Source organism: Ctenopharyngodon idella, chromosome 13, assembly GCF_019924925.1.
Source record: "Ctenopharyngodon idella isolate HZGC_01 chromosome 13, HZGC01, whole genome shotgun sequence".
Lineage (NCBI taxonomy): Eukaryota > Metazoa > Chordata > Actinopteri > Cypriniformes > Xenocyprididae > Ctenopharyngodon > Ctenopharyngodon idella.
The window spans coordinates 29,206,078-29,222,774 of NC_067232.1; the positions used below are offsets into that span (position 1 = coordinate 29,206,078).

General features: G+C 39.3%; 1 protein-coding gene across 1 annotated transcript; it reads left to right on the plus strand.

Moving 5' to 3' along the window:
* The first annotated feature begins 83 nt into the window (after positions 1–83).
* Positions 84–14,029, plus strand: slc39a8 (solute carrier family 39 member 8). The gene is made up of 8 exons (XM_051916580.1): positions 84–587; positions 2,608–2,782; positions 3,495–3,664; positions 3,797–3,919; positions 4,000–4,176; positions 10,744–10,948; positions 11,023–11,207; positions 12,284–14,029. Exons 1-8 carry the CDS (start codon positions 438–440, stop codon positions 12,431–12,433), a joined length of 1,335 nt encoding a protein of 444 aa, XP_051772540.1. The 5' UTR covers positions 84–437; the 3' UTR covers positions 12,434–14,029.
* Positions 14,030–16,697: the final 2,668 nt, after the last annotated feature.

Consider the following 16,697-nt stretch of genomic DNA (forward strand, 5'->3'; position numbering starts at 1 on the left):
GTCAACAATACTGGTAAAAGTTGGCTTGGCTTCATTGAGAAATGTGCAAATATTGGGATTCTGTCCTTTTCAATGGGTTTAACTTCCTTCTAGCATGAAAGTTACTCGAGTCAGAGCTGAACGCGTCTCAAGAGAGAAACGTATGAAAAGCGTAAACAAAGCCGTCATTGACCGGCAGTGAGGGCAGAGACTGGTGACCCTCAGTGCAGTCAGAGGTGTATTCCACTGTCACTGATTAGGAAAGACGAGAAATATGTGTTCCTCCCACGTCCGAGAGATTGCAGATAATTTCTGAAAAGGAAATGAAAGAATTGGTCTTCTCATTTATTAACCTGCGGCTTATGCGCGCGTCTGGTTCCCCTCCGTCCTGACCGTCGACTGCATTAAACTTTGTTCTCGTTTAGTTATTCAGTTATTCATATCGAAAGGATAGTAATATGGAGGAACGTTTTCTTCCAAATGTGTTGCGCTTCTACGGTGAAAACGGCTCTCTGTCCACGGGAAACCTGGAGAACTTTCTGCAGCTGATGACCATCCGCCGCGCGGCTTCCGTCGATGACGAGCGCAATCCTCTGAAGAACACTGAGGTACATCTCAGACATTTACCTTTCATTTCACTCTTTCTGTTACGAGGTTTTTCCCATTATAACTTAAAGGGTTAGTTCATCCAAATATGAAATTTCTGTCATTAATTACTCACTCTCATGTCGTTTTACACCCGTAAGACCTTCGTTCATCTTCAGAACACAAATTAAGATATTTTTGCTGAAATCTGATGGCTCAGTGAGGATAATGAAGATAATGAACACTTTTAGATGCCCAGAAAGGTACTAAAAACATATTTAAAACAGTTTATGTGAGTACAGTGAATACTTTTTGTGCGCCAAAAAAATAAAATAACGACTTTTCAACAAAATCTAGTGATGACCGATTTCAAAACACTGCTTCATGAAGCTTTACGAATCTTTTGTTTCGAATCAGTGGTTCGGATTGAGTATCAAACTGCTGAAGTCGCATGAACTATTGAAATTTCGAAACACTTGTGACGTAACGAAGCCTCGTTTACTGAAATCACCTGACTTTGGTGCTCTGAACCACTGATTCGAAACAAAAGATTCGTAAAGCTTAACCCCTAACCCTAATGGAGAGAATAAAGTTTTTATTTTCATTTCTTTCCAAATATAATAATTTAAAATATAATGAGTAATTATTAATTATAATGAAATTATCATTAATTTAAAAGAAGGTATAAAAGGCAGAACCCCCAAACTATCGGTATCATTTTCAGTATCGGCAGATATCACTCTGAATAATCACTATCAGTGGAGAAATTTAGTATCGGTGCGTCTCTAATGTCGAGTTATAAGTATTAATTATGTTTCAGATTTGTTTGGCATTAACCCCTCTCTCTCTTTCTTTTCTTTTCTTTTTTTTTTTTTTGTTCCTGCATTTTGATTTGCATGCAGCAGTTAAACGAAGGGTCTGTCTGTTGGGATGTTTAATTGGCCACACTATTTTTAATTTTGTCATTTCATCTAAATATAATCATTTGTGAGATTTCAATCAAAAGTGTTTGAGGTTAATTGATCTAATTTTGTGTCTCTGGAAAATAGTGATCTATAATAATTATAATTATTTTTAAATGTAATACTTATTGTAATTAATGGGGTTCTTATTCAGTATTTCCATGAATTACATTTACATTTCAAACATCTTTGCTTTCACGAGTGAAATCGTTAAATTTGCACTCATAGTGTTGCTATTATGACATATCTTCCATTAAAATACGGGCAATTAAATAAGTAAGTTATTCATATGCCTGTATACAAGTCATAGAATCATTTTACCTTTAGATGAATCTCTTTTACTGGGTTTCTGCTTTGTCTGTCATTGGTTATTCAATTATTATCAACTAAATTTTCAAAATAAAATTTTAAATACAATATAGTTTATTTAGTATTTTACATTGATGACACTTAAAATATGTATAAATATTAATAAGAATTATATCAAAAGTCATTTAAACATTCTGTGAAAGGGTAACAGGGTAAGTTGTCCCCCTACCTGGATAAACTCTTTTAATATTTGACATTTTGTGCTATAACAACTATAGCTATAATTGGCAAATGTTTGTACATCCTATAATAACACATTGGCTGATGCATCATCATCATCCTGCACGTGATAAACTTATATATAATTCTAAATATGTTACAATTTAAAAGTAAATCCACCTTGTTCTTAACGTGTGCATCTTCCCCATCTCTGAAGAGAAGAACATATAAGCATAGATCTATAGGTATGATGATTAACTTTGGCTAAATAATTATCTGTTCAGCATTATTTAATGTTATTTCTTTATTTATACATTATTATATGTATAATTATTATAATAATGTTCTTAATGAAAGTATGGGGTCTATAACTGTTGAAAACCCTGAATAAATTGAACTGAAACTCCATGATGGTTTCAGCTGATTTTCAGATAAGGAATTGTCACCAAATGAGTTACTAAATTCTGCATATCACACTTAATATTTGTTTATCTGGTGTATGGGAACTACTTAAAACGAGACCTGTTTTATCTTATGTTGTTTTACTCTTTAGTGTCCATCATTGACAGAGCTGCTGTCCGCCTTTGGGTTGGGTAATGCTTCTGTGGTCAGTCTCAGTGATCTGGAGAGGATGTGTCCAGCTATTCTCAATCAGGTCCTTCTCCCTGCCTGTCCTTACACCTTCCCCTCAAACCTTAATGAATCCACGGCGTTACCGGATCACAAAGGTGAGTCTGATTACCACAAACCCCTTCAGTTTAGTGATCGTATGGAGCCTGGAAATGTATTTTGAGCAATGAGGAAATATGAAATACACGTAAATACACTAATCTTATCAGTTGGGAGTTACAGATTGATTTTGTTGTTTATTTTGGGTGTAAAGTCTATTTATAGTACAGTATGTTTTCTTGTCATTCCTTTCAAGAATTACACACTTTTGTGTAATCATGGTTTTGCCCTTTTTGCTTATGAATCATGATGGTTAAAAGGTAATATTCTTATCACTGATTTTTTTAGAGAGCAAACACTTGTGGAATTTCCATGAGCCGTCGTCACATTGTTGATCCACTCAGTGTGAATCAGACCTTATTTTGTTAAAGGATCTGAACTTTAAAGCATCAGTTTCTCGTTTCACATTCAGGAAAAAAGCCTTTGTCTGATTCCATTTCATATGGTAATGAAGTCCTCACTAACAGACTGTACAAGAGATAGTGTTTTATTGACTGCATCCCAATAGAGAAACCTTATACATTTCCCTTATTAGATTTCTAGATTGGGATGCAGTAAAGCAGAACAAGTAATGTCATTAACTAAACCTACAATTTTGTCTCACTTCTTGAATTGAACTGATGAAAATACTTATAATACTTATAATATAACTAATAATATGCCTCAATATGTGTGAATTCATTCCTCAACTCGGTTTCCTCCTCCCTGTAGTTTGGGGTTATGGGTTCCTGGCTGTGACCGTGATAAACTTGGCCGCTCTGGTGGGTTTATTTCTGGTGCCTTTGACGAAAAAATCATATTTTCCCAAAGTCTTGACGTACTTCATTGGACTGGCCATTGGGACACTGTTTTCAAACGCTGTACTGCAACTTATCCCAGAGGTACGAATGAGTTACAGTGAGATCATGAGATGATATATGACAGATAAAATGGCTTACGAAAACAATATCATAAAACAATTACTCAAAATCTTCATGCATAGAGTCCTAACTCACTTCTTGCCATCTGAACAGGCACTTGGCTTAGATCCCAGAGATGATGACTATGTGCTAAACGTAGTTGGGATCTTTGGCGGGTTTTACATTTTGTTCTTCACTGAACGAGTTTTAAAGATGGTCCTGAAAGCAGATCCAGAGGTAAGAGCTTAGACGTGTTTGGACATTGGAAGAGATTGAGCGGGTTTCTGGCCTAACTCAGTGTTTGACCTCCCCGACAGCTCGGACACAGTCATTTCCCTCCCCTGCAGTCATCTGATGTCACCATCTCCACCTTCAGCAATGACATCATCATAAGCAACATCAGCGGCGACATCGTTACAAACAACACTAATCATGAAATGAACCCTGTCAATGAAAAGTCCAACAACCCATGTGAGAGTCCACCTGTTGAACAGGTAACACACAAAATTCATATGTTTATAATTACAGCATACATAATTAACTTGTGTTGTGCTGAAAATCATTTAATTAATTAGGTGTTCCTGGCCAAAATGACCAGCCTTTCTAATTGCTTGTAAATCTCTCATTTTGCTATATTATCACCAAATATCAGCTTATTTTCCTTCAGTTAGTACATGTTTTGTATTTCAGGGTTTTGTAATTTTTTGCAGACCGGTCTTTTTTTAACCACATTTTTTCAGGAAGTCGTTATACCCCGTGTGAGCAAAGTCAGTAAATTTTAGTCCAATGTGATAACATTAACATTAACTAGCATTTTCAGGAAAAAGAAAATCCTCTCCAGGTCAGAAGAGGTTTATGTCCTGATGTAGTGAAAGTACAATAAATATTACACTATAAAGATTATTGATTTACAGAAGCACATTACTGATCTGGCATGCAGGCGTGTGCTCACCAACTACTGGTTGTTTACTTTGTCTTCTTCAGTTTACTCAGAAATTTTCATCCACTGTCTAATGACATTTAAACTATAAGCTTATTGGCCCGTTCACACAGAACACATTTTTGCGTTCCGCCCTTTTTTTTTGCGCTAATGGTTTTTTCATGTAAAATTGCACTAGACTGCAGAAGCCCAAGTTTATATCTCGTAATAGCAACTTTAGGCCTATATGTCGCAATATAACTATAAATATCGCAAGTGCGACTTCATTTCTTATAATTGCGACTTCATTCTTTATTTATCTCACTTTTTTTTTTTTTTTTACTGTGAAGTGGAAACGTTTCCATTCTAGACCAACATATATGACCATTGTGCTGCATATTGCTGATTTTTCAGTGTCTCGTGAATGAGCGGAGTAGATTGTGTCAAGAACTGATACAACGCAGGATGTAGTTGCAAAACAGTGGTTTATTTGTCACTCTGTTCACTTCCATCTACCTACTGTATGTCTGTGTCCCTGTACCTAACACTCAAACTCCCTGCCCACTCACGCGTAGCACCAACCTTAAAGGGCTATGCAACATTTAACAACTCTACATCCCTTCCCTTAAGCTAACACTCAATAACTGAGCATGCAAAACATAATGTTCAAAACTAGTTGGGAAAGAAGTAAAGTATAACATGTAACATTGTAGTTTATAAAATAAAACAAAAGAGTGGGTGTCCTTAACCAGTTACATAGTCCTGATAATGTGGGTTGGGGCGACTGACTCTCCCTGAACGAGTCACTATAGGCTGGGCAGTCTGGTGCTTCACTCTGAGATGGCAACACTGCAGATGACTGGGGGGTTGTGGGAGGTGAAGCTGGTGAAAGGGGGCTATAATCATCCTCTCCACATTCCGTAGGTGCAGGCTCTTGAACATGGAGAAGGAGACGTCGGTTTCTTGTGTACTGTCTGCCCTGAGATGTTACCACATAGCTGTTAGGCTGAGAAGCAGGGCCTTGTACAACCACCATTTTGTCAAAACCTGAGCTGTCTGCATCCTTGCTGTCTGTCCCTGTTGTAAGGGTGAAAAGGTGTGGGCTTTGCGGTCATAGTATGCTTTGCTCTCCTTTCTCCTCCTGGTTAACACAGCCTTGACATCACAGCATACAGAGGGCTTCAGTCTGACTTTCAGCTCTGGAAGAAAAGTTCTTGTACGTCTGGAGAAGAGATGGCAGGTCAGCTCGTGAAAGATTACACAGATGGAGTAAAGCAGCCTGTATGTCACTGCACTCTGTAACACTTCTCAAGCAGATATTTGGCGGATCGAAATCCCATGCAGGTGCAAAATCAGAAAAGTTGCTACAGACAAACTGCCGTTCATTGTCTGTCATGAGCGTCTGGGGAATGCCATGGACTGCAAAGTGTCTCTTGAGTTTCGCAATTATGGTGACACTCCTCATGTCAGATAGATGGTCGAGCTCGAACCAACCGGAAAATGAGTCTACTAGAACCAGGTGCATTTTGCCATGCCATTCAAATATGTCGGCAGCAGTGAACATCCAGGGAAGGTCAGGAACATTGTGCAGATGCATGGGTTCTCTTGAGTGATGGGACTTGAGAGCACTGCAAGGGGCACAACGAGAGAGTGCTCTCTCTATATCACCATACATTGTGGGCCAGGTCATTGTTTCTTTTGCCCTGCGTTTTGTGGCTGCCAGACCTGGATGGCCTTGATGTAGCTGAGTCACATAGTAACTTTGTAACGATGATGGTATCAGAAGCCTCTGTCCTCGAAAAATCAGTCCATTCTCAACAACAAATTCCTCTCTCATTGCAAAGAATGGGCGGAGATCATGTGATAGCTCTTTGAAAGAGCTTGGCCAGCCATGCATTATCATGTCAACAAGTCTTTGGCATGTAGGATCAGATTTAATTACAGATTGGAGTTCTTCTGCCCGTTGCGAGGAGAGGACTTGAAGCGTCATTACCTCTAGCAAGTGGTCAGAGAGAGGAGGCTCAGTGGAGGAGAGATGAGCACATGATAGAGCATCGGCGACGAAGAGTTCCTTGCCCTGTTTGTAAATCACATTGAGACTGTAACGTTGGAGCTTGAGCATCATGCTTTGAAGGCGTGCCGAGGCAGTGTGCAGTGGCTTTTTGAGGATTGTAATGAGAGGTTGGTGATACGTTTCCACGGTGACAGGCTGTAGACAAAGTCATGAAACTTCTGTGTAGCAAATACTAATGCTAACATTTCTTTCTTGATTTGGGCGTACCGAGATTCGGTGGGTGTTAAGGCGCGTGAGGCAAAGGCAACAGGGGCACCCTGCTGAAGACACACAGCGCCCAGTCCATGTTGGGATGCATCAGATGAGGGGACAACGGTGTAACATAGTTCGTTGATACGGGAAGAAGGAGGCGGGAACCGCCGAATGTTAAACACAACTTTAATACAAAATAAACAAATACAAAACGGCCAACTGCCAGCCACTTAAACATAATAAAACTTAACATAAAATCCAGGCCTGGTCCTCTCTCGTCGCTCCTCCTTTTATGCTTCTGGAGCTCCTCTGTGAGAGATTCGAGACCAGTGCAACGTGCAGCTGACGCTCGTTATCACTCGTCTCACCGGCCTCGCGCCATTCCCTCACGGCTCTCACCCCGCCCTGCTCGTCACATACCCCCATCGCCCCTCGCAGGCTGGGGGGGTACCCACGCTCTACTCCCCCCGGGGGCCAGTCTCGGCGCAGCACCTGGGGGACAGACGAGACAACAGAAAAGGAGACGGAAACACAAGGAGCGACAGAGATGAGAGAGGGAAGAGAGGGGAAAAAACGAGTTTAGTAACATTTAGTAACATTGAAGTATTGCAGAACTGGGGACTGGATACAGCATTTTTCTTCTCTTGGAAGGCAGAATTCCGCATCTCGCTTTAACAGTTCACGAAGTGGGCCTGTGATGTCACTATAGTGTGGAATGAACTTTGATAAATAGTTTGTCATGCCAAGAAACCATTGCAAGGCCTGTTTGTCCTCAGGTTTTGGCATTTGGCGGACAGCTGTAGTCTTGTCAGGGTCAGGTTTGATGCCTTCAGCAGTCAGGAGGTGGCCTGACTGAGGTGACATGAAATTTGCACTTATCAGGGTTTAATTAATACATTGGGATCTTCTCTGTCCTCTCCCTCAGTGAATGTGAAAGCATCAGATTTTTCCACCGCGTCGAGATCATAGACTGTAAAAAAAATATGGACGTAGTGTCCGTGATGTCACCCGTAGATTTCTGAAGAGCATTTTTGAAGCAAAAAAGCGGCTGTTGCCATTTTGGCAGTGCGTCACTCCCGGATAACTGAAAATGGGCAAAGAGGCGGGACGTGGGTGGAGCTGAGGTGCCTGGTTGCTGACGTGATCATGTTAGCAGGCTAAAGAAGCTATCTATCTATTTTAGACACTATCAAATGATATAACTTGTTATCTTTGTTAATATTTTAGAAAGTTCTAAAGGTTTACTGTCAATTTGTTTTTACAATATAGATGCTCCAGCAAAAGTAATATTGTGCAAATGACAACACGCAGAATCAAAACGGACTTCATACCTTTGTAATGAAATAGCGATCACGAGATCAATCCAATCTGTCGCACTTGGGTAAAATGTCCATGAGTGTCCATTGAAAAACAAACAACAGTACTTTTTGTCCATAAAAGCGTTAAATCCATGAAATATTGATATTGTCCATTGTTTGCATCACATTTCTTCTGAATGATCTGCTCTCCATCAATGTTCTTCAAGAAATTATGCAACCTCAGCAGCGTTTTGTAAAACTGTATATGATCGTATACATTATACTTTGGATGCGGGCTCATTTGTTTGTGAGAGTCTAATTTTTCCAAATAGTGCAGCAGTTTTAGTTATAATATCCAAGCAGTGCTGTCGGAGTTTGTGGTGTCTTGAGAGGCATATTCTCCAGCCATTGTCATAGTAAATCTCACGAACAAAACTTTTAGCCAGTGCCCAGACGATCCAACAACGTGTGTTCTGTTTATCTTCCGCATGTGTGCACATGTACACAGACGCTCATCTGTCTCAACCATAAACCACACAGCAAGCCATATTATTTGATAATTGTATGAAATAATCCTGAAAAAAGCAAAAACACGGCAGAGATGCCAAATTCAGTGGCTGGAATTAGCTGAGGTGACGTGAAGGCTCACAGACAGCAGCGCAATCTACCTGTCACTCAAGTGGCCATGCCCTTAATTATGCAGAACTTTAAGGCTTAATATAATTTAAATGGATGAGTTATAAAAAAATTCACCCCCTCAGAGTTGTCATGAAGGACAATAATAGCTGTATAGACCAAAACCACTGGGCTGGGCTGTAAACATGTTTTTTTCTGCTGTAAAGCTGGCCATTTTAACATGGGGCTCAATGAGATTCTGCTCTCTTTTGGAGCCTGTCCCTAGCGGCCAGTCTATTGGCTTCAAGAGAAACTGGGGAGGTTTCCGCTTGGCCGGGACCTGCTAAATTTAGCAGAGTATATGCCTGCACCTTCTTCGATTTGTCTGATAGGCCAGCATTGCAATATATGCGCCATTATTTTTCGAATTTGCTCCAGTTGTCAGCTATATGCTCGTCAAAAATTAGCGGATCGATGTGGAGGAGACCCTGAGCCATGTTTAGACTCTTCCGACACCATGTAGATTGTGTCAAGAACTCATACCATGCAGGATGTAGTTGCAAAACAGAACGTGTGGTTTATTTGTAACTCCATGCACTTCTATCTGCCTATGTCTGTGTCCCTGCACCTAACATTCGAACTCCCCACCCACTCACGCATAGCACCAACCGTAAAGGGCTATGCAACATTTAACAACTCTACAAGCGGGTTTTCTAAAAGTTTACCTATTAAATTCATATCTCGAGACCCGTGTTTCATTCCTCAACATAAGGGATTATTCACACAGAACAAGTTTTTGCGTTTAAAAATGTGAGATGCAGGACAGAGGAATGAAAAAAGAGCATTGACAAACACGCATGTATAGCTCGTGTTTACATTGATATCTCACAGAGTTTGTCTAAACGCAAAGCTGCTTTTTCATTGTTTTTCTAAAAATTGCAAAATATAAACTTGCAATCGCGAGAAAATGTCAGAATTGTGAGTCTATTAACGATCTGAGCACATGATCTGAAGCTCATGATGCAGGTGCACTCAGGGCATGTCCAAATCCATTTTTGCTAGTTTAATGACAGGAAAAATATGGTCGGCGCATCAGGCGCATGGTCTAAAAGGGTTGTACCTATTCTCTTAATGAGTCATGGGTGTGTTTTGGGTGTAATAAGCAATAAACCAATCAGAGTCTCATCTCCCATTCCCTTTAAAAGCCAGATGCGCTCGCGAGTCAGTTTAAATACGTGTGTATTGCCACGATTGGTTAAATAATTAGCCAATTTCATTCGTCATTACTGCAAATAGGTAAATCTGATACACGCAATGACTATCTATTATGACATTTTTATCTTTATGTACACAATAATAATCTTTTACATTGTAATCCTTTTATTTTTAATATTTGTCGTGTGTGTAACAAGTGCGATGTGTGCACCCGCCTATAGGCGCATCTTACTAACGCACCCTTTAAATAACAAAAATAATCCTGCACCATTGACTTTAGAGCATGTTTCAGTTGGTCAATGGCGCAGTCGTTTTCAGTTCCTCAAAATAGCAACACGCCAACAATGCGCCTGAACACACCTCGTTTTCAGACCATGGGTGAACAGATGGGCGCGAGTGCATTTGCTATTTAAACAACGTGGCACTGGACGTTAAAATGATAACTGCATCAGGCTGAAACTAGCAAAAAACACTTGCGTCGTGCCTGGTGTCACATTGTGCCCGGTGTATGATAGGGCCCCCTATCTTTGTTTATAGATGTAAACTCCATTGTGCGAAAAAAAAAAAAAAAAAAAAAAGTCAGAATTGTGAGACATAAACTAGCAAATGTAAGAAAAAAAGTAAGAAAAAAAGTCAGAATTGTGGGATAAAGAGTCGCAAAATGCATTCTGTGTGAACGACCCCCAAGAACGTATTTTGTGTGAACGTGTGCCTCTAACAAAGTCTATTCTGTGTTACATTTGTGCAGAATGCTTGTGTTTTACTAGCTTGTCGCTGGCTTAAAGGGGATGGCATGTCGAATATAAAGACTGTGGCGTGGATGATCACTGTCAGTGATGCCGTACATAACTTCATAGACGGTCTGGCCATCGGAGCGTCCTTCACAGTCTCTCTACTCACCGGCTTCAGCACCTCTATTGCCATCTTCTGTGAAGAGTTCCCTCATGAGCTGGGTAAAACACAGGCATAGACACCCATCATCAAAAGATCACTTCAATGGAATTTAAGTCATATTTTCTCTCTGCAGGTGATTTTGTGATTCTGTTGAACTCGGGCATGAGTGTTGGTCAGGCTGCGTGTTTTAACTTGCTGTCAGCGATGTGCTGTTATCTGGGTCTGGCGTTGGGGATCCTGCTGGGCAGTAGTTTTGCCCCAAATGCTATCTTTGCCATTGCTGGAGGAATGTTCCTCTACATCTCCCTCGCAGATATGGTGAGACATCTTACTTCTAACTGTGGAAAATGTTCAAATTAATTACAATAATCATGACTGCCTCCCACTTATTACAACTCAGCATAAAAAATGGCCATGAAATATTGAAATCTGAATTGAAATCATATTATAATCTTACCCACATCTGAAATCTCATACTCTCCTCAGTAGGTACTTATTTTGAATAAGTAATTATTTCACAACCGCTAAAAAGTATGTTCTATATAGTATGAATGCGTGTAGTATGAATGTAATCCGGATGCACTACATTCGTCATGTTGTCTTTATCATGTGACCTACCATCGCTTCACTGCCATTCACAGATCCTCTCCTGTGGCCTCATGGGATAGTAAAGTGTCCATCGTATGCACACTTCAGATGTAGTAGGTCATCTGGGTACTGGTTTATGAGTTCTGTGAATTCGGACATACATATTTTGTCACATTCTGTGTTTCACCTTCTATATAGTAGGGAAGTATGAGATTTCAGATGCAGCCCTGCCCTGCATCCCAATGTCCACCCTATCCGCCATAAATAGTACTGAATATTAATGTCACATACTATTTAGGATGGATAGTATGCACACTGAGACGGACGCCTGGAGTCATGACAAATCGGGTCTCCATTAGGACCCCAAATGATCCCATTGGCTCAAAGAACTTTTAATGGGTACTCTCTTTAGTGCCTGATTACAATTCCTACAAAATCACATTATGATTTATGTTGTTTCAACTATGTTATAATGACTGATAAATGTTTTAGTTCGCTTAAGTACTACCCTGATTAGCCTGATAACTTATACTCCACTCATTTGCATTATTTGACACCAGCCTAGTAATGAAACAAACACTGCAACCATATTATAGTGATATTAATACTAAAGTCGTCTAAGATCATTTTCACTACAAACAACTGAAATACAAGATGGTGCTAAAAGTAAGTCTGTGGTGTGATACAAGAGCTGCTTTCAGTTACCCAGATGAACAGTGAAAATTGCCCAAAAATAACACAACGGATCAGAATCAAGTATTCCAGAAAGTCTCTTTAAATATCTAAACACAGTGCTGTTTCTCCAGTTCCCAGAGATGAACAGTATCATGGCAGCACACACCAGAGGCTATCGAGGAAGGGTCGTGTTCTTCCTGATCCAAAATGCTGGGCTGCTCACTGGATTCACTATAATTCTGCTCATTACCCTGTTTGCTGGCGATATCAATCTGGGGTAGAAAGAAAGAATCAGATGAAAACAAAGTGAAAAACAAAGAACAATTGTTTTCAGTGCCAGAAACCAAAACCTTGAGACGGACGCTGTTGGTTTTTCTGTTTGTATATTAGACTTGTACTGTGTGTTGGGAAAAATGTGACACAATCATATAGTCCTGGAAGACATGATTTTTGTAATGTTTAAAGAGGTTTTTTTGTTGATCGTCTGATGTGAGCTGGCAACAATACCCTGCTGTGTGTGGAGGAATTCCTCCGTGGACAGACTATCTGAGCGGCTTTTTAGTCCGAACGCCAGTGCTGAAGCACACAGTCTTTAACTGAAGGATATGAAGGTGAAGATCATTGATGTGTGTCTTTTCGACAGCTTATTTCATTAGAGGGAAAATCTGTGTATTTAAACCTTGTTTCCATCCATGTGTATGAGTTAGAACAGGAGTTATAATATTGGGTCGAAAGGTTTCACTGTTAACAAAGTACATATTTTTTGTTTTTCAGCTAATATTTCAGTATTTTTTGGTATGTATATATATATATATATATATATATTTGGTATGTATATATATTGTAACATTTATAATGTAACAAAGAAATCTATTTCAAATAAATGCTGTTCTTTTCAACTTTCTATTCATCAAAGAATCCTGAAAAAAAAAATATTGTACACAACAAATGTTGATCATCAAATCATCATATTAGAATGATTTCTGAAGGATCATGTGACACTGAAGACTGGAGTAATGATGCTGAATAAATTACTTTGTAAAATATATTCAAATAGAAAAAAAGTTATTTTTAATTGTAATAATAATTCACAATATAGGCCCTTTTCACAATGATGTCAGTTAACTTCCGCCTATCCACAAAGCAGTGGATCTGTTGTTCCGTCTTGCTTTATAAATGCTTTAATAACTTTAAATGCAAACTGTTTGTCAAGAATTTACACAGTCGGGTTCTTTTGCTAACATTATTTATTATTTCCTTTCTGTAACTGCCTTGCTTAGGGTTTCCCATGAGCAGAAACTTTAGCAATGTTGTGTCTTTGAATTGCTGTCAGACTTTTTTCACAATGATTGTGTCCACATAAATCTGTTAGCCTATTTGGAATAACAAGAATATTGTCTTTAAAAACAAATCTTTATTTTTAGAAATTAGTAGGCTATGATAACGGTATTGTTCTTGTAAGATTTATTTATGATATGGACACCTGAGAATAGCACATCCACATATCCACATATACTCTGAAGAATTAATGGTGTGAAGATTTTAGATCATTTTACATCATACCAGTTTAAACTGAACTGGTGCAATATATTGAGATTGTATAATTTGTAAGAAGTGTATTGAAAATACAAAACAGAATGTGTTCATTTAATGTTATTCCCTGGAGAAATAATTTGAATTCATTTAATGCTGCTATAACAATGAGTACTGTTGTAAATCCTCTGTATATATCCTAGTCTTTTTCTGCAATAAAGAGATGAATGATGACAATGGTTTTTTTTTTGGTAAAAATGCCATGTACAGCAGTCAGTTTTTACTACATTAACAGTCTTCATGTAGAAATAATATGCAATAAAAATTGTTTAATATAATATGTCATATTTATCGAAATAAAACATACAGGCACTGAAATACATAGTACTTATTTAGTAGCATTAGCATTGAATGAAAAGTTTTTTTTCTGCACGTAAATGTTGGAAACGTGTGTTTATTTCACAAATACTGACAAATACATATACACAGCTTCATCTGCAATAAAGACAGCAAAGTTTGCAAGTACTACAGGCAGTAGAAACTGTACGACTTCAGTGCTCCGTATTCAACTCCTTCAAGCAGCAAATCTCGCCGATCAGTAAGTTCGTTTGAGATCTGCCAAACACCTCACCTTGAATTTACATGAAATTAGGCGACTACAGTCATCGCAACGTTTTGGAAATGTATTTATCCTTCTTCAGGCGAACCAGAATGACAATTAATTTAGTGCCCCTCAAAGCTTTTATAGGCTATGGGGGCGGAGCCCCCTGCACCATCACCAATCCCCATTCAGCACTGTATAGCGCTTCATAAATTATTTTACACAAAAATATGGTGTTATAAAACACTGCAGGACATTTAATCGGTAAGTATGCACTTCACCATGAATAAGCACCCAGATAGCACACTTCAAAACAAATACATGTGGTCCAGAGTACGATGGCACTGGCGAGTATAGGGAATACGATAAATCCAAATCGGAAGTGGTTATGCACTGTCCTAACGCACAACTGGCCGTTCCACACATATATGAGTCCCAAAGGACACTAAACAGGCCAACACTCACACAAAGGAAGACAATACTCGCTTGTCTTAGGGTTAGGGTTAGAGTTAGGGTTAGAGTTAGGGTTAGGATATAGGGTCCAATACTAGGGATGGGTAGGGTTAGGGTTAGGTTTTTTGGGTTAGGGTTAGGGTTAGGGTTAGGTTAGGTTAGGTTAGGTTAGGGTATAGGGTCCAATACCGGGGATGAGTCAATGACTGATCCTTCTTATCCTGTATATCTTGGGTTCTATAGGTCATAGATTGTTGAAACTTGGTATATATACTAATTAGTGGGCGGGGAGTTGATTGAACTCAGTTTGGGAGCTCTAGCGCCACCAGGCGTCGAGATACGGTATTGCACTCTACTATATATACATATATATGCAAATATGTGGTTCTCCTATGGTTAAGTTGGACTTGTGTTTTGGATGGGTAGTACTTGGGTTGGAGTTGGGTGCAGTTGTGTTGTTATAATTTATGTAAATAATAGGAATCTGTCATGACTGATATTTCTAATCCTGTATATCTTGGGTTTTATAGGTCATAGATTGTTGAAACTTGGTATACATACTAATTAGTGGGCGGGGAGTTGATTGAAGTTGGTTTTTGAGCTCTAGCGCCACCAGGTGTCGAGATACGGTATTGCACTCTACTATATATACATAGGGTTAGGGTTAGGTTTTTTGGGTTTACAACGAACTCCCCCCATCATAATCTCACCAGAGTTAGGGTTAGGGTTAGGGTTAGGTTAGGGTTAGGGTTAGGGTTAGGGTTAGGGTTAGGGTTAGGTTAGGTTTAGGGTTAGGGTTAGGGTTAGGGTTAGGATATAGGGTCCAATACCGGGGATGAGTCAATGACTGATCCTTCTTATCCTGTATATCTTGGGTTCTATAGGTCATAGATTGTTGAAACTTGGTATATATACTAATTAGTGGGCGGGGAGTTGATTGAACTCAGTTTGGGAGCTCTAGCGCCACCAGGCGTCGAGATACGGTATTGCACTCTACTATATATACATATATATGCAAATATGTGGTTCTCCTATGGTTAAGTTGGACTTGTGTTTTGGATGGGTAGTACTTGGGTTGGAGTTGGGTGCAGTTGTGTTGTTATAATTTATGTAAATAATAGGAATCTGTCATGACTGATATTTCTAATCCTGTATATCTTGGGTTTTATAGGTCATAGATTGTTGAAACTTGGTATACATACTAATTAGTGGGCGGGGAGTTGATTGAAGTTGGTTTTTGAGCTCTAGCGCCACCAGGTGTCGAGATACGGTATTGCACTCTACTATATATACATAGGGTTAGGGTTAGGTTTTTTGGGTTTACAACGAACTCCCCCCATCATAATCTCACCAGAGTTAGGGTTAGGGTTAGGGTTAGGGTTAGGTTAGGGTTAGGGTTAGGGTTAGGGTTAGGGTTAGGGTTAGGGTTAGGATATAGGGTCCAATACCGGGGATGAGTCAATGACTGATCCTTCTTATCCTGTATATCTTGGGTTCTATAGGTCATAGATTGTTGAAACTTGGTATATATACTAATTAGTGGGCGGGGAGTTGATTGAACTCAGTTTGGGAGCTCTAGCGCCACCAGGCGTCGAGATACGGTATTGCACTCTACTATATATACATATATATGCAAATATGTGGTTCTCCTATGGTTAAGTTGGACTTGTGTTTTGGATGGGTAGTACTTGGGTTGGAGTTGGGTGCAGTTGTGTTGTTATAATTTATGTAAATAATAGGAATCTGTCATGACTGATATTTCTAATCCTGTATATCTTGGGTTTTATAGGTCATAGATTGTTGAAACTTGGTATACATACTAATTAGTGGGCGGGGAGTTGATTGAAGTTGGTTTTTGAGCTCTAGCGCCACCAGGTGTCGAGATACGGTATTGCACTCTACTATATATACATAGGGTTAGGGTTAGGTTTTTTGGGTTTACAACGAACTCCCCCCAT